Genomic DNA, 18,776 nt, shown 5'->3' on the forward strand with positions numbered 1-18,776 from the left:
TGTCGTATTATATGCGTGAACTGTTTTGACTGGGAAGCATGCGACTGGCTTCAGAGTTTGGCTTATCGACAGTGCTCAGGTTACAGAACACCACCTGGCTGAAGAAATACATACAAATAATACTTCAATTATACATAAGTAATCTAGCATAAACATAAGTAAAATCATACATGGAAACATCTTACACAGACCCTGGGGTCAGGTTAACCTTCACAGTATGACAACACAGAATTGTCCCATGGTTTTAGACCCAACAGTTGTACACAAAATAAAACAAAAAAGGTATTGAGGTTAGGAGGTTGTAAGAATCTATATGTATATATGTGTCCATTGAGAACTGAGTATGTCCATGTGCTTCCTGGTCTAACAGGAGGGGGGGGGGTCAGTGGCATGGAGGGAATTAAACTTTGAAGGTACAAATATTAACTCCTACTATCAGACAGTGTCTGGGGGGGGGGGGTTGTGAGTTATCAATCAAAACAGTTCTATGATTGGCAGATAAATTGGGAGGTTGACAGGTGTGAATTTGTGCTGAAGGTATCCATGAGGAAAGGAGAGTTAAGGGGGTTTGGTGATAGCTGATCCCAGGGTAAGGGCCTTAGGAATGGGAAAGGGTTGCCGACAACCCTCTTATTTCTACAGGCAAGCAGAACCATCCTTTTTCTGAATATCAGCATCACAACCTCTTAGAGAGTTTGTAGCACAAACAAAATGGCAGAACAGCCTGGTGATAACCCTGAACTGCAGGGTTAAGAATGGTTTGACCGTTGTAAAAAAACACTCCTCATCGGGAGAGACTACAAAAATCTGTTGTATAAAAATAGCAACGCTGATCATCGGTCGAAAAATAGAGGGATAAAATAAAAGGAGTCTTGGTTTTGTTGTGGCGTTGGTTGGGGAGCTGTTTGCTATTCTCCTGGAATACCTCTGCACCTTCACCACATTGAGAGCAGGACACTACAAGCCGTCAACTGTATCAGTCCTGTCCAACCACAGTTAAAAGCCTGCTATACAACAGCATCAATTGTCTTGAAACAGCTCAAATCAGCTTTTATAATATACATATATATTTGGGACACCGCATGTTTAATATGTGGTAGGGTGTGTATTACTTAGTATGTCTCCCATTAGTCCATCGCGCCATTCCCAATCAGTATGTCATTCCATCCAGTCAGTCAAGAGACCGTGATGAAGGCAGTTTGCTGCCCAAACTATGGTGATTCTTTAGAAATCAATTGCATCGGAAACAAGAGTGTGCAGCTATATTCATAGTCATAACTCCCACCAGTCAGCACATTGCCATTTCAGGTATCCGTTTTCCTCAGGCTTTTATAAAAAAACGTTAGAATAAAAACGCTAACACACCTGACTCAACTGATCAAGGTCGTGATTGATTGGCTGAGGAGTTGAATCGGATGTGTTTGTGCTGGAACAAAAAACATGCACCCCCTGTGACTCTCACGCACAGGAAACAGGAGGGAGTGAACAGCACCGCTGTTGTAGAAAGCTAAAACCAGTCCAGTCCAGTTAAGTCCAGTCAGTACATGTCCTTGTAGATCTCCTGCAGCAGCGGGTGCAGTGAGGTCTCGGACTCAGTCTTCTTAATCTTCTGGACCAGCATGGCGTTCTCTGTGACCAGCTGGCGAAGGTCGGCCATCTTGTTGAGCAGCTTGGGGAAGAGATAATGTGAGTCAGCGTGGTTGCCCAGCAGGTGCTGGTCCAGGGCCTGCAGGATGCTGTCCTGAATCTCCTCCACCTGCTTGAAGTTCATCAGCCCCGGACGGTCTGGGAGGAGGAGAGAGCGGAGGTGGAGGGAGAGAGGAGAAGGGGTTTAGTATGCTGTATGTCAACTGGTAGAAAACAAACTTGTACACGATTTCAGCACTAAACTCAGCTTGGCTTAGTTAGGCTTATTATGATAGTAGAATGGTCAGGGTTATTATGTTAGTGCATTGTGGCAGCATAGTACAAAATTATAAAATGGTAGTACCAGTACAGAACCAGCACGTACCTCCACAAAGGATGATGGCGGCCACAAACAGGGCCAGGTCACTGTCGTCCAGCTCCAGGGCGTTGAACTTAACGGCAAACTCAAACTTGGGCTCCATGATCTCGCTAAAGGGCCGCCGCAGGCTGCGCAGGAACTCCCGGGTCACAAAGCCCTTCCCGTTGGCCACCAGCAGCCCATCCTTGTTCATGAGCGAGGGAAGCATGGCGAAGATGGCCTCGTGCACGCCGTATTTCAACAGCGTCACCTGGTGGCGGGGAGGGAGAACAGCAGCCTGAATATTACTAGTCCAATATCTCAAATGTTGTTGTTTTTTTAAACTGGGGTTTTGTCCAACATGTATACATGTTTTATGTTATATAGCCAACTATAGATGACATTCCTGGCTGTACAATGACTCACCCAACAAAACTATGGATTGATGATTTGCTTGAATGTTGCTTTACTGAACCTGGTCTTTATTGATAATTGGTGTGTTCTTGTATATACCTGGTCGTTGAGGAAGAGGTCTACAAAGCCGGGGATGCTCTTGGCGAACTCCGTGAGCTCCCTGACCGTCTCCACCGTGGTGCACTGGCAGCGGTAGAACACGTGAACCCCAATCTCCTTGTTGGGCGGCGTCCCGTTGATCAGCTGGTTCCACACCAGCCCGTTCTCAGCCTGGTGCAACGAGTCCATGTCGTGGATCACGAAGGGCTAGGGGGGGGGGGGGGGGGGGGGGGGGGGGGGGTTTAGTTAAGTAATAGCAGTATGACAACACTAAAACAGACCTTTCACTTGAAATTGCATTCTGTACGGGCATTCTGCCTGGGCCTAGTTTAGGAAGAAATAGTGTATGCAGACAAGTCCCGTGTGGCTCAGTTGGTAGAGCATGACGCTTGCAACGCCAGGGTTGTTGGTTTGATTCCCATGTGGGACCAGTATGGGGAAAAAAATAAATTTAATGTATGCAAATGTATAGACTTACTAATGTAATTAAGTGGCTCCGGATAAGGGCATCTGCTAAATGATAAAAATGTAAATAAGCACACAGCCAGCCTGTAAATCAACTCATGAAAAAGCGTAGGCTGTTCCGAGTGACACCGACATTTGGCCCATTGCCCTGTCCTCCACGATCTCAGACACAACAGTGATAAGGCATCAAGGCAACCAGAGTTTTTACAACACATTCATACACAGCGGCTAGGTTGCTAGGCAACCAACGCTACTGGAGAGCCAGGCAGTGTGAGCAGAGGTGAAGTTTCAGTGTAGCCTATGTTCCTTGGTGCTAACGTGCCCTTCTGGAGTACAGGCGACATTCTTGTCACTTCGATTAGTGTGGATTGAAATGACAGAATCAAAAATGGCCATGGACACAATTGAAGTGCATGAAAATTACTTCAAGGCCCAATGCAGCAGCTACATTATCAAATCATTTCTGGGTAACAATTACAATGCCTTCAGGAACTATTCACATCCTGAATTTTAAAATGGATTAAAATGTAGATGTGTCACTGGCCTAGACACAATACCCCATAATGTCAAAGTATAATGATGTTTTTAAACATTACAAATTCATTAAAAAATGAAAAGCTGAAATGTCTTGAGTCAATAAGTTTTCAACCCCCTTGTTATCACTGGTATCGCTGTACTCCACACATACAGATAATCGTAAGGTCCCTCAGCCGAGCAGTGAATTTCAAAACAGATTCAACCACAAAGACCAGGGAGGTTTTCCAATAGTTCAAAGAGCACCTATTGGTAGATGGGTAAAAGAAAAAGCAGACATTGAAAATCCCTTTGAGCTCAGGGATGCCACCATGAAGCCAATTGTGACTTTAAAACAGAATTTAATGGCCAATAACAGACGTCGATTAAAGAACCCCCCCCCCCCCCCCCCCCCCCGCACCCCTCTGATGGGTTAAATGCAGAAGACACATTTCGGTTGAATGCATTCAGTTGTGAAACTGACTAGGTATCCCCTTTCCCTAATTGACAGAGTGAAAAGGAAGCCTGTACAGATTTATTTTTAAAGACGATATTCCAAAACATGCATCCTGTTTGCAACAAGGCACTAAAGTAATACTGAAAAAAATGTGGCAAAGCAATTTACTTTTTGTCCTGAATACAACGTGTTGTGTTGTATTTGCCACAAACATATTACAGAGTACCAGTATGCTTATAACCGTTAAGGTCTGGATAAAAAGAACACGGAATGGAGCTAAACACAGGCAAAATCCTAGAGGAAAAACCGGTTCAGTCTGCTTTCACCAGACAATGGGAGAGGAATTCACCTTTCAGCAGGACAATAACCTAAAACACAAGGCCACATCTACACTGGAGTTGCTTACCAAGAAGACAGTGAATGTTCCTGAGTGGCCGTTTGGAATTACATCTGCATGAAATCTATGGCAAGACCTGAAAATGGTTGTCTAGCAATGATCAACAACCAATTTGACAGAGCTTGAAGAATTTTGAAAATAATAAAATGGGCAAATATTGTACAATCCAGGCATGCAAAGCTCTTAGAAACTTACCCAGAAAGACTCACAGCTGTAATCACTGCCAAATGTGATTCTACCATGTAGTGCCTCAGGGGTGTGAATACTTACTTAAATTAGATATTTCTGTATTTACATATTCAAAACATTTGCAAACATTCCTAAAAACAGGTTTTCACTTTGCCATTATGCGGTATGGTGTGTGTCAATCGGTGAGGGGAAAATAGAAGATTTAATCAATTTTGAATTCAGGCTGTGACAACAAAATGTTGAATAAGTCAAGGGGTGTGAATACTTCATGAAGGCACTGTATGCATAATATTGACATATGTATATAGTATTGAGCTGACCTGGTGTTAATGCATTATCTGTGTCATTTTTACATATGGATACAGTACTGAGCTGGTGTTAAAGTATTATATTTCATTTACATATGGATACGCTACCGGGCTGGAGCTATTCTTGCCGGTGAGGATGCTGCGAGCTTTCTTCTTGGTCATATTGAGGTTCTTCAGGTAGGCGTTGTTGACCTGCTTGGCCAGGGATTTGAGGTCCGAGCCTTTGGGGTTGGTGGTCGGAGCCGTATCTCCCGCCAGGAGGCCCGCCACCAGCTTCCTCTTCTCCGCCTCGGGCATGCGGCCGTACCGGATCGCTGGGAACAACCAGGAAAACCCCTATCAGTGTACATCCATAAATTGGGTATGCTCACAGGGTACACATTCTTAACTTTGTCTAAAGTGAAAATGAGGGAATGGAAAGGTGATCAGTGTGTGTGTGTCTCACCGTCGTGGGACATGCCTAGCAGAAGGCACTTCTGGAAGCGGCAGTACTGGCACTTGTTCCTGCTCTTCTTCTGGATCTTACAGCTGCGCTCACAGCGCTCGTACTCCAGCTTCATGCGGATGGTCCGGCGGAAAAAGCCCTGAGAGAAAGAGTAAACACAGGGGTTGGATTATTTTTATTTTTTTTAATTAGATATAAAGAGCAGGAGATTTGATTGGAAAAGTGAAAAGATTTATGAATTATGCAGTGGGCTACTCCAAAACACTGACATCCTGGGAGTCTCCTGGGATGTTCCCATGCCTTCCCTCTCGGCTTCCTCACCTTGCAGCCTTCACAGGCGTGTACTCCGTAGTGGAACCCCGAGGCTTTGTCTCCACAGATCCGACATTCCACGTTGATCCCGGCCCCCGTCCCTTCCTCTCGACCCAGGAAGAGCTGGTCCGACAGCGATGGAGACGACGTCTGTGACAGATCTGGAGACGGAGAGAGGTTCTGTTATTACATGGTCCTTTCTGAGTTTAACTAGGGACCGGAGTTTGTCCTGATCCTCATATACAATATCCTAGTATTATACACTGCAAAAAAAAATAAAGGGAACACATCATATATCTGAGTGAATGAAATATTCTTATTAAATACTTTTTTCTTTACATAGTTGAATGTGCTGACAACAAAATCACACAAAAATTATCAATGGAAATCAAATTTATCAACCCATGGAGGTCTGGATTTGGAGTCACACTCAAAATTAAAGTGGAAAACCACACTACAGGCTGATCCAACTTTGATGTAATGTCCTTAAAACAAGTCAAAATGAGGCTCAGTAGTGTGTGTGGCCTCCACGTGCCTGTATGACCTCCCTACAACGCCTGGGCATGCTCCTGATGAGGTGGCGGATGGTCTCCTGAGGGATCTCCTCCCAGACCTGGAATAAAGCATCCGCCAACTCCTGCACAGTCTGTGGTGCAACGTGGCGTTGGTGGATGGAGCGAGACATGATGTCCCAGATGTGCTCAATTGGATTCAGGTCTGGGGAACGGGCGGGCCAGTCCATAGCATCAATGCCTTCCTCTTGCAGGAACTGCTGACACACTCCAGCCACATGAGGTCTAGCATTGTCTTGCATTAGGAGGAACCCAGGGCCAACCGCACCAGCATATGGTCTCACAAGGGGTCTGAGGATCTCATCTCGGTACCTAATGGCAGTCAGGCTACCTCTGGCGAGCACATGGAGGGCTGTGCGGCCCCCCAAAGAAATGCCACCCCACACCATGACTGACCCACCGCCAAACCGGTCATGTTGGAGGATGTTGCAGGCAGCAGAACGTTCTCCACGGCGTCTCCAGACTCTGTCACATGTGCTCAGTGCGAACCTGCTTTCATCTGTGAAGAGCACAGGGCGCCAGTGGCGAATTTGCCAATCTTGGTGTTCTCTGGCAAATGCCAAACGTCCTGCACGGTGTTGGGCTGTAAGCACAACCCCCACTTGTGGACGTCGGGCCCTCATACCACCCTCATGGAGTCTGTTTCTGACCGTTTGAGCAGACACATGCACATTTGTGGCCTGCTAGAGGTCATTTTGCAGGGCTCTGGTAGTGCTCCTCCTTGCACAAAGGCGGAGGTAGCGGTCCTGCTGCTGGGTTGTTGCCCTCCTACGGCCTCCTCCAAGTCTCCTGATGTACTGGCCTGTCTCCTGGTAGCGCCTCCATTCTCTGGACACTACGCTGACAGAGACAGCAAACCTTCTCGCCACAGCTCGCATTGATGTGCCATCCTGGATGAGCTGCACTACCTGAGCCACTTGTGTGGGTTGTAGACTCCGTCTCATGCTACCACTAGAGTGAAAGCACCGCCAGCATTCAAAAGTGACCAAAACATCAGCCAGGAAGCATAGGAACTGAGAAGTGGTCTGTGGTCACCACCTGCAGAACCACTCCTTTATTGGGGGTGTCTTGCTAATTGCCTATAATTTCCACCTGTTGTCTATTCCATTTGCACAACAGCATGTGAAATGTATTGTCAATCAGTGTTGCTTCCTAAGTGGACAGTTTGATTTCACAGAAGTGTGATTGACTTGGAGTTACATTGTGTTGTTTAAGTGTTCCCTTTATTTTTTTGAGCAGTGTATTTTGGACTACTGAAAAAGGTCCAATTACTCATATTTCACAATCCACATAAAACGTGTGTAATATGAAAGCATTGAATGAATTTCTCTGTAATACTGGAACGACCGTACAGAGCTGAACGTAAGACAAGGATGAGACTCGAGTCAAGACTACAAACTAAAAGGTTATTGTTGTTGACACCAGTCTGGACAGTCTGTATAGTATTTCTTTGGCTCTGGGTATGACTGGGCTCTATGTCAATTTACCAACGCTACCTCAAGATGTTATGTATATGTGCAATGTGAGCTGTGAGCTGTGTGTGCTCATGTCCATGTTTCTATATGTGCGAGTGTGTCAGGAATCTGCTGGTGTGTTCCAGCCAGTTCCTCCCTGGGGTTTGATCTCTGCTGCTGCCTGCCAAAGAGTTCTCCCAGTGAAGCCCAGGAGGTATGCCAAGAATGCTAATGGTTCGGAGACCCCATGGAATTACACTGGCTAGGAGGGACAATAAGATCTCAAGTTACGTTCCATTTCAGAATATAGAACCATGCGAGTTTTATTATGTTCTAACCATGAGTTCTGTTGTATCTGTTCTGTTTCTAGGGGGATGTTGCAACACCCTATTTAGAAGTAGAATGGCAAGGAGGGACATTACGTTTTAAGGCCACGTTCCATTTCAGAATTTGGAACCGAGTGCCTTCTGTTCTATCCACTCTGTTACACTCCACAGAACTAGAGTAGGTAGGACGGACATTACACCTCAATGTAACCATGTTAAAACCATGTTATGGGTGTTCTATTCTATCCGTTCTAATTCTAGGATAAAACCTGAGGGCTGCGCTGCTAGGCCAGGATGAAAGCGTGGGAAACCCAGCAGTCGGGGCAGGTCGACGTCGATCCACACAACGAGAGAGACAGGGGTCTGAGTTCCTCTGTGTGTGGGAGGAGAGGCCTAGGCGCCTGAGGAATTTATCACGAGGAGAAGTAACACCGCAAGAGCAGACTGACCGAGACCAGAATGGGTGGTGCTCCATGCCTCCTCCATGACCACTTTCCTCTGAGGCTTTTTCCTCAATTCATCTTTCCTCACATCTCTCCTTGACTCCATCCCCAAAACCCATTGGCGGAGAGGACAGAGGATGCAAAGAACGAGCCATAGTGCGCATGCGTGACAGTCAGTCCAACAAGAGGGTTTTAATGACAGGGGAATTCAGTCAACTTGCTTTTCTATTTGTATAACCTAGATTCTGCTTAACCTTCTCAATAGGGGGTGCTGTTTTCACTTTGTAAAAATTTAGTTCCCAAATTAAACTGCCTCGTACTCAATTCTTGCTCGTACAATATGCATATTATTACTATTGGATAGAAAACACTCTAGTTTCTAAAACCGTTTGAATTATATCTGTGAGTAAAACAGAACTCAAGTTGGAGCAAACTTCCTGTCAGGAAGTGAGAAATCTGAAATCAGGCAGTCTGTTCTAGGGTCTGTTTATTAATTTGCATGTCTTCTATTGGGTCGACAAGCACTGCATACGCCTTCCCCTAGATGTCAGGAAGTAGTGAGAATTGGAATGGAGTTGCTAGGCAGATCTGAGGCCATATAAAGGGTCTGGGTACGTGGGGTACACTTTTCAACATTCGCCATGACGCAAGACAGACCTCAGGATGGCGTTTTGGAAAGCTCCCGTTATAGGCCTTAGATATATCCGGCTCCGATTTTATTCGATATAGGTGTTAAAGACATCATAATGTAGTTATTTTAAACTGAGTTATATCAGTTTATATCAGTATATTGCGATTTTCAGATATTTCTTTGTGCTGCGTTATAGTGAGTTGGGCACGTCTTCGCCACATGGCTAATGTTTACTGCTAATTCCAGAGTTGAAGGCGACAATCTACAACCGAGCAACGATTCTTCTGGACAAAGGACAACTTGCCCAAGATTCTGATGGAAGCTCATCAAAAAGTAAGAACTATTTATGATGTTAATTCGTTATTCTGTTGAAAAATGTGAAACTACTATTCCGCCATTAATTTCGGTGCGGTCTCGCTTTAACGCACGCTGTATGTCGTAGTAACGTTAGATTTTTAAAAATTAACACAGTGGTTGCATTAAGAACTAATGTATCTTTCATTACTGTCCAACCTGTATTTTTTAGTCAAGTTTATGATTAGTTACTGATTAGATTAGGTGGCTCTCCCAAGATTTCTCCCGACATATTGTTGGCAGCTTGGCTACTATTCTCATTGTATAACCACGATTTGTGCCGCTAAATATGCACATTTTCGAACAAACTCTATATGTATTGTGTAATATGATGTTATAGGACTGTCATCTGAAGAAGTTTGAGAAGGTTAGTGAAAAAATTTATATATTTTTTTGGTTTATTCGTTATCGCTATTGTTGGCTTGAATCAATGCTGTTGTGTGGTTGGCTATTGTAGTAAGCTAATATAATGCTATATTGTGTTTTCGCTGTAAAACACTTAAAAAATCTGAAATATTGTCTGGATTCACAAGATCTTTGTCTTTCATTTGCTGTACGCTGTGTATTTTTCATAAATGTTTTATGATGAGTATTTAGGTAATTCACGTTGGTCTCTGTAGTTATTCTAGTTGCTTTGGTGAGAGTTGTGATGGTGGCTGCAATGTAAAACTATGATTTATACCTGAAATATGCCAAAAAATTCTAACAAAACATATGCTATACAATAAATATGTTATCAGACTGTCATCTGATGAAGTTGTTTCTTGGTTAGTGACTATTTATATCTTTATTTGGTCGAATTTGTGATAGCTACCTATGCAGGAAAAAAATGGTGGGAAAAAAAGTTGTCTTTTGCTATCGTGGTTAGCTAATAGAAATACATATTGTGTCTTCCCTGTAAAACATTTTAAAAATCAGAAATGATGGCTGGATTCACAAGATGTGTATCTTTCATCTGGTGTCTTGGACTTGTGATTTAATGATATTTAGATGCTAGTATTTACTTGTGGCGCTATGCTAGGCTATGCTAGTCAGCTTTTTTACTGATGAGGGTGCTCCCGGATCCGGGATTGTGACCAAGTAGAAGTTAACAGCATTAAACATGAAGCCCCTGATTGCCACCTTAATGTGCCTTTGAGGGTTTTTTTCCCTCTCCAAAAGTCACATGCAGGACACACACTGAGTAGCTCTGGTGTGGTTTTCTATCTCCGGTGTCCCCCCCCCCCCAGGAAAAAAGGAGGTGTTTGGTCATAAAGAGGGACATTATCGAACAAAATAAACATTTATCTAACATGAAGTCCTATGAGTGCCATCTGATGAAGATCACCAAAGGTTAGTGATTAATTTTATCTTTATTTCTGCTTTTTGTGACTCCTCTCTTTGGCTGGAAAAATGGCTGTATGGTTTTCTGTGACTAGGTGCTGACCTAACATAATCGCATGGTGTGCTTTCGCAGTAAAGCTTTTTTTGAAATCGTACACTGTGGTTGGATTTACAAGAAGTTTATCTTTAAAATGGTGGATAATACTTGTATGTTTCAGGAATTTTAATTATGGGATTTCTGTCGTTTTGAATTTGGCGCCCTGCAATTTCACTGGCTGTTGTCGAGGTGGGACAAAGGGGCCATCAGCAGTTGCTACATACATTTGTTTAAACCACACACACCTCTCCCCCCCCCCCCCCCCTATTGATTCCCGGAGAATATTAATGAATGCCTCATGAACTGTCATACCCCATCAGAACCCAAAACATAAGCTTGTTTTACACCAACGTTTGTAAACAAGGTAAATGTAAACAAGTACTGTATAGCCTCAAAACATGGTTAAAACTATCATTTTTATTTCGTGGAGGGTCAGTCTTTGCATCCATAACTCGGCCTATGAATTTGAGAGTGGTTACATTTTACCAGCCCCATCCTTCAGCTTTTCCCGAAACAGGGTTGGGGAAACCACTTTGTTATTGTTTCTATAATGCTGATTGCAGCTTTAAGAATGATGGTTGCCTACCACCTGAGAAGAGTGTTATTATAGTCAGGGACAAAGCCTGTTGCCGTGGTGTGACAGAGCCTGTTGCCGTGGTGTGACAGAGCCTGTTGCCGTGGTGTGACAGAGCCTGTTGCCGTGGTGTGACAGAGCCTGTTGCCGTGGTGTGACAGAGCCTGTTGCCGTGGTGTGACAGAGCCTGTTGCCGTGGTGTGACAGAGCCTGTTGCCGTGGTGTGACAGAGCCTGTTGCCGTGGTGTGACAGAGCCTGTTGCCGTGGTGTGACAGAGCCTGTTGCCGTGGTGTGACAGAGCCTGTTGCCGTGGTGTGACAGAGCCTGTTGCCGTGGTGTGACAGAGCCTGTTGCCGTGGTGTGACAGAGCCTGTTGCCGTGGTGTGACAGAGCCTGTTGCCGTGGTGTGACAGAGCCTGTTGCCGTGGTGTGACAGAGCCTGTTGCCGTGGTGTGACAGAGCCTGTTGCCGTGGTGTGACAGAGCCTGTTGCCGTGGTGTGACAGAGCCTGTTGCCGTGGTGTGACAGAGCCTGTTGCCGTGGTGTGACAGAGCCTGTTGCCGTGGTGTGACAGAGCCTGTTGCTGTTTTGAGATGAACACTAGATGTTGCTTGTCTGCAACGATACGGTTTACCTGAAGCCCAGGTACAGTGTGTAATACACGTTGATCGTGAGAAACCAAAAAGCCTAATTGAGTCTGACTACACTCCGCACTTTCTCAATGTTTGCGGAAAAAAAAACTTAAAACGAAAGACCAACTGGTATGACCTCCGGACTACACCACAGCCTATCCACACTCCGGTTATTTTGCGAATTCGCCATCTCCCACCTGCCAAGGCAAACACAAGCATAGCTTTACTGGCCAGAGTGGAAAATGTAGGTTGGCAGAGCTGGGAGAGGAGGCCAAATCTGACCAGAATGTAGGAAATAGAAACATATCCTATACAGGAGAGTAAAGTAAAGAATTTCTAGACCAGAGTTTCCCAAACTCAGGGGCCACTGGTGGAGGAAAGTGGGTACAGTAGCTGGCTGGTCTGACAGTGGTTGGTATGATGGCTCTGAGGGAGAGCAGCTCAACGTTAAAAACACCAACTCAGAGCCCTTTACCGGGACACACTGAACTGCTCCATGTACTGAGGATGTGTGTGGGTAAGTGTGCATGTGTGCGTATATGTGGATTAGAGATAACAATCTCTCGGCCGTTAAACAAAAACAAACAGCGCTCCGTATCAAAAGAGTATCTGTGTCTGGAGGAGAAGTCAGTGGACCCTCTCACAAGGACACGTGGCTGGCCATTCTATTCCTGCAGATTAAGTTAAGGCTACTTGCCGACCGTTTGTTTATAAGGTAGGCTATGTCAAGGTTGTGAAGGAGTATTGTAAAGCATATTGTGATACAAAACGTTTAAATAAAGTTTGATTTGTTCTTCTTCAAACCCTGTTTGAGCCATCACAGCTGGGTATGAAACATGTACGCCCAACTCAAATCGGTGTCAAGGGAAACCAGATTTTAACACTGGGGAGTCTGAGTAGCTCCATGACGCCTCAAAAATAGATCAAGTGTGTTACGTGAGAAGAAATTGTTGCACAGTCTTTGGACATCCTGTGAGGATTTCATCATGACTCAGCAAAGTGACTTCTCACCACAATGATCTCAATAGACAATTAATTGTTGCAATGTAATAGTCAAATAAAGCGCTCTTTACAAGCATGGTCACGTCGGCCCGTCGCACTGTAGGTTGTCCTCCATGGGCCTTACTCAGATGTGTACAATTTGCAGTTGAAGTATAATGGACCCCGATTTTGACCCGAGTTAAGCGTGCTAAAAATGAAAGTAATTCCCTTTTTATGCACATTTCTCTTTAAACGTATTATAACCTCGAACTTAAGAATGAGAATAGCATGCTATTCACCCGCTATTCCGTTTGGGGTGGAGATCTAAGAAATGAAGGTGTGGCGGAGGTGTGTCTACGGATAAGCCTTTTCTGACCTTGACTTAATTCCAGCACCTTTAAACACAAGGAGACTATGAATATGGTCGAGGGAACCTGTCGGTTCCAAGTGGAAAAAGCATGTATTTTCCCCCCGATATAAATAATAGCATTCTCCATGCACAGTAATTTCTAAATGGATAAGAGCTATTGATAAGAGCTAGGTAAACAAGTAATCCATTTCGAGAAGGGGATTGTAAGTGCACATAGTAATCGTTTTAAACGATTTCCCCTTATGATCCCTGGAGACGAATACGAAACCAGAAAACTGAAAACTCATTAAAATGACATGTATATGTACACTTTTCCACAGTGAAATGGGCTATAAACAGCTGCGCCGTTATTCCGAATAATAATTGTGTGTCCTCATTTACGTGGAAGACATTTGGACACCCAAGCTATTAGGTTTCTGTGGGGAATAAACCAGCAGAGTTGATTTATGCGCTTTAGAATAGTTCAATTATAGCCTATGCTGGGGGCTTGTCTCAGTTTAACTTAAATTTCTATCATGTTAAATATTTGCCACTGTCGGGAGCCACCATCAGTAATACCCACATACATTTATAAAAACAGTCACTTTTGTGTTAGTTGTTTAAAAATGTACAGCTTATATTTTGGATCATTCCGTTGACCTTTCTTTCGTGTGTCACGTATGTAAGTTGTTCCTGAGTGTCACAAGCTTTAATGGATCATATTAGGCTAACGTTGTGCAATAATGTTGGGACATGTAGCCTATTTTAATCATTATGGAACCCAGACCACACGTAGCAGATTAAACCCGGAGCACGATTCACGACGACTGGACCCGTTGTCATACAGTTTCATGATCAGAGAGAATTAGGGTAGATGTATAGGACTATAGTTCAACCCCTATTGTACCATTTCCCCCCCCTACCTTCCAATATTTCATGGCTATGACAACTTTCAGGATGAATCAAACCACTAGTTATTCATCAATATATTTTGTGAGTAAAGGATCTCCAAACCTGTTTTTTAAATTCATACTTACTTTCCAAAACCTAAAATGTACCTAAATAATCTACAAGAGTATTTTTAAATCTACTAGTTGGTGCTGAAACAGAAACAAAGATGGATAGATGGCAGTCATTAATTGATCCCTATTTTCTGAACCCGTTCTCTGTATTATAGACTGTCGACAAAATTCTAATTTAAAAAAAAGGTACACCGTATTTAAAAAAGGGACAGCTTAAGATAAATGTTTCAGCTGGAATCTCGCCTGCAAAGCATGTTACGTGACTGAATAACAGAAGTCTGAATACTAAATACTGAGAAGTACGTAAGAAATGCGTGCGTAGGAAAGGTGTAAATTCCTAATTCGGAATCTACCCCTAAGTCTTTTTGCTGGAAAACAATGACAGGCTACTGAGCACCACTTTTCTCTCAGGGAGTATAAACAGACAAAATGGAGGTAAAGCCCAACTGTACAGTCAAAACAGTTCTAGATTGCAGCATTGATTTCTAGACCAGCACAACAAGTTCTAGATCAAAATCAAATCATATTTTCCACATGCTTCGCAAACCGGTGTAAACGAACAGTGAAATGCTTACTACCAAGTCATTTTCCAGAGTTAAAGATAAATGTAATTTTAGGAACACATACACAGTGAATAACAAATAATCTTGAGTAAAAATAACATGGCTATATACAGGAGGTACCAGGTAATAACATGGCTATATTACAAGGAATACCAGGTAAAAACTTGGCTATATACAGGGAGTACCAGTACCGAGTTGATGTGCAGGCATACGAGGTAATTGAGGTAGCTATGTACATATACACTGAGTATACAAATCATTATGCCCTTTCCATGACAGACTGACCAGGTGAAAGCTATGATCCCTTATTGATGTCAAATCAGTGTCGATGAAGGGGAGGAGACTGGTTAAAGGAGGAGCTTAAGCCTTAAGAATATTGAGACATGGATTGTGTGTGTACACTACCGTTGACAAGTTTGGGGTCACTTAGAAATGCCCTTGTTTTTTTAAAGAAAAGCAAATGTTTTGTCTATTGAAATAACATCAAATTGATCATAAATACACTGTAGACATTGTTCATGTTGTAAATGACTATTGGAGCTGGAAACGGCAGATTTTCTATGGAATATCTACATAGTCGTACAGAGGCCCATTATCAGCAACAATCATTCCTGTGTTTCAATGGCACGTTGTGTTAGCTAATCCAAGTTTCTAATTTTAAAAGGCTAATTGGTAATTAGAAAACTATTTTGCAATTATGTTAGCACAGCTGAATACTGTTGTTCTGATTAAAGAAGCAATAAAACTGTCCTTCTTTAGACAAGTTGAGTATCTGGAGCATTGGCATTTGTGGGTTTAATTACGGGCTTAAAATGGCCAGAAACAAAGAACTTTCTTCTGAAACTCGTCAGTCTATTCTTGTTCTGAGAAATGAAGGCTATTCCATGTGAGAAATTGACAGAAACTGAAGATCTTGTACAATGCTGTGTACTACTCCCTACACAGAACAGTGCAAAATGCCTCAAACCAGAATAGGAAGAGGAGTGGGAGGCCCTGGTGCACAACTGAGCAAGAAGACAAGCACATTAGAGTGTCTAGTTTGAGAAACAGATGCCTCTCACAAGTCTTCAACTGGCAGCTTCATTAAATAGTACACGCAAAACACCAGTCTCAACGTAAACAGTGAAGAGGTTGCTGGCCTTCTAGGCAGAGTTGCAAAGAAAAAGCCACATCTCAGACTGGCCAATAAAAAGCAAAGATTAAGATGGGCAAAATAACAGACACTGGACCAAGGAAGATTAGACAAAAGTGTTATGGACAGACAAAACTAAGTTTGAGGTGTTCGGATCACAAAGAAGAACATTCGTGAGACAGAAAAAATGAATATGTCAAGCATGGTGGAGGCAATGTGATGGTCTGGGGGTGCTTTGGTGGTGGTAAAGGGAGATTTGTACAGGGTAAAAGGGATCTTGAGGAGTGACAGGAATGATTGGAATGGAGCAATAGGAAGGCTATCACTACAATTTCCTTCTACAACAGGACAATGACCCAAAGCACAGCTCCAAACTATGCAATAACTATTTAGGGAAGAAGCAGTCAGCTGGTATTCTGTCTATTATGGAGTGGCTAGCACAGTCACCGGATCTCAACCCTATTAAGCTGTTGTGGGAGCAGCTTGACCGTATGGTACGTAAGAAGTGCCCATCAAATCAATCCAACTTGTGGGAGGTGCTTCAGGAAGCATGGGGTGAAATCTCTTCAGATTACCTCAACAAATTGACAACTAGAATGTCAAAGGTCTGCAAGACTGTAATCCTGCAAATGGAGGATTCTTTGACGAAAGCAAAGTTTGAAGAACACAATTATTATTTAAATTAAAAATCATTATTTATAACATTGTCAACGTCTTGACTATATTTCCTATTCATTTTGACACTCATTTCAAGTATGTCATCATGGAAAACAAGGACATTTCTAAGTGACCCCAAACTTTTGAACGGTAACGTATGTGTGCCATTCAGAGGGTGAATGAGCAACACAAAATAAGTGCCATTGAACGGGGCATGGTAGTAGGATGCCAGGTGCACCGGTTTGTGTGTCAAGAACAGCAACACTGCTGTGTTCTTCACACTCAACAATTTCCTGTGTGTATCAAGAACGGTCCACCACCCAAAGTACATCCAGCCAACTTGACAACTGTGGGAAGCATTAAAGTCAACATGGCCAGCATCTCCGTGGAATGCTTTCAACGCCTTAGAGTCCATGCCTTGACAAATTAAGGCTTTTCTGAGGGCAAAAGGATTGAGTGCAACTCTATACTAGGAAGGTGTTCTTAATGTTTTGTACACTTAGTGTAGGTAGGTGTAAAGTGAGTAGGCAACAGGATAGATACCACATACGCTGCTGCTACTGTCTTGTGTGAAAGTGTGTGTGTGAGATTTGACCACAGAGTTCTAGGGCTGTGAATTGCCAGAGACCTCATGGTACGATATTCAAAAAAATATATATTTCGTTGTTTTTATATAGATAAATATTTTCCACATGGTATGATATTATCCAGGGTTTAGGGGGCTTAGGTGGTGGGTGTGGCAATGGGCACGGAAATTAAAATAAGTAAAACATTTAGAGGCCATCATCTTGGGGTTGTGTGTTCATTTTCAAATGTTTAAGCCAAATTTCCTGCAATTCTCAGAATTTCTCCTTGGAACCGAGATAACTTTTTGCCATTTTAAAGTGAATTTCCTGCAATTCTACACATTTTGCTATGTAGCCGAGAGAATATTTTGCAGTTTTAAAATATAATTTCCTGCAATTCCATGCATTTTGGCATTGCTAATGCTGAGTTCTTTTGCACAAACTTAATAAAATCAATACAGTTAAATTCATTGTTTTTTGATTTTTTCCCAATTCCCCTGACTCTTATTTTGGTGATTGTTAGTTCTCAGATTATAATAATAATAAATAATATTTATTATCCTTTCTACATACTTTATATTTGGTTTAAGTCGTTTAAGTGTACACCGATGTAAAAATTTGTTGGGGTTTCTATGACAGAAAAATCCCTGTTGTCATGATAATTACGTGCCGACACGATATGTATTGAGATTCTAAATGTATTGCGATTCGATACTGTGATTTTATTGCTATTTGATGTTCCAAACATATTTCTCATGTATGCTGCAGCGGGACAAGAGACCGCCATTAGTCATGGAAATAGGTGCTGAACACAAATTAGCTCCCTATTTTTATTTTTTTAAGGTAGAAAATAAACTATGAATGAAAAATACTGCAGTTTTGGTGCAAGTACAGCAAACTAGACCAAATATTATATTGCTATATCGTCAAAAATAATATCCCAATACGTAACTGTATTGATCCCCCCCCCCCCCCTAATGACTAGTTCTAGATCATAGTTCTAGATCAGAACACAGTGCTACACTGAACAAAAATAAACGCAACTTGCAACAATTTCAAAGATTTTACTGAGTTACAGTTCATAAGGAAATCCGTCATTTTAAATTAATTAATTAGGCCCTAATCTATGGATTTCACATGACTGGGAATTGGCCACATATCTTTTTTTTTAAAGAAAGTAGGGGTGTGGATCAGAAAACAAGTCAGTATCTGGTGTGACCACCATTTGCCTCATGCTGTGATCAGGTTGTTGATTGTGGCCTATGGAATGACTGTGCGAAGTTGCTGGATATTGGCGGGAACTGGAACACCGTGTCGTACAGCTCAATCCAGAGCATCCCAAACATGCTCAATGTGTGACATGTCTGCTGAGTATGCAGACCATTGAAGAACTGGTATATTTTCAGCTTCCAGGAATTGTGTACAGATCCTTGCGACATTGGGCTGAGCACTATCATGCTGAAACATGAGGTGATTGTGGACGATGAACGGCACGACAATAGATTCAAATCGCCAT

The 18,776-nt window shown here is 42.9% G+C and overlaps 1 protein-coding gene across 2 annotated transcripts in view; it reads right to left on the reverse strand.

Annotated features, from left to right (window-relative positions):
- Positions 1–1,434: 1,434 nt before the first annotated feature.
- LOC129842634 (peroxisome proliferator-activated receptor delta-like) overlaps positions 1,435–18,776 on the reverse strand; it is a 40,314-nt gene continuing 22,972 nt past the window's right edge. Inside the window, exons 3-8 of one of the 2 annotated variants that reach the window (XM_055911267.1) lie at positions 5,593–5,744; positions 5,272–5,410; positions 4,935–5,140; positions 2,498–2,704; positions 2,012–2,255; positions 1,435–1,785 (exon numbers count right to left, since the gene is read on the reverse strand). In XM_055911267.1, the coding sequence (XP_055767242.1) occupies positions 1,538–1,785; positions 2,012–2,255; positions 2,498–2,704; positions 4,935–5,140; positions 5,272–5,410; positions 5,593–5,744 (1,196 nt within the window). In that variant the 3' untranslated portion in view covers positions 1,435–1,537. Of the gene's footprint in view, positions 1,786–2,011; positions 2,256–2,497; positions 2,705–4,919; positions 5,141–5,271; positions 5,411–5,592; positions 5,745–18,776 lie in introns of both variants that reach the window. The other variant, XM_055911260.1, reaches the window with a different exon arrangement.

The sequence above is a fragment of the Salvelinus fontinalis genome, chromosome 3 (assembly GCF_029448725.1).
Source record: "Salvelinus fontinalis isolate EN_2023a chromosome 3, ASM2944872v1, whole genome shotgun sequence".
Taxonomy (NCBI): Eukaryota; Metazoa; Chordata; class Actinopteri; order Salmoniformes; family Salmonidae; genus Salvelinus; species Salvelinus fontinalis.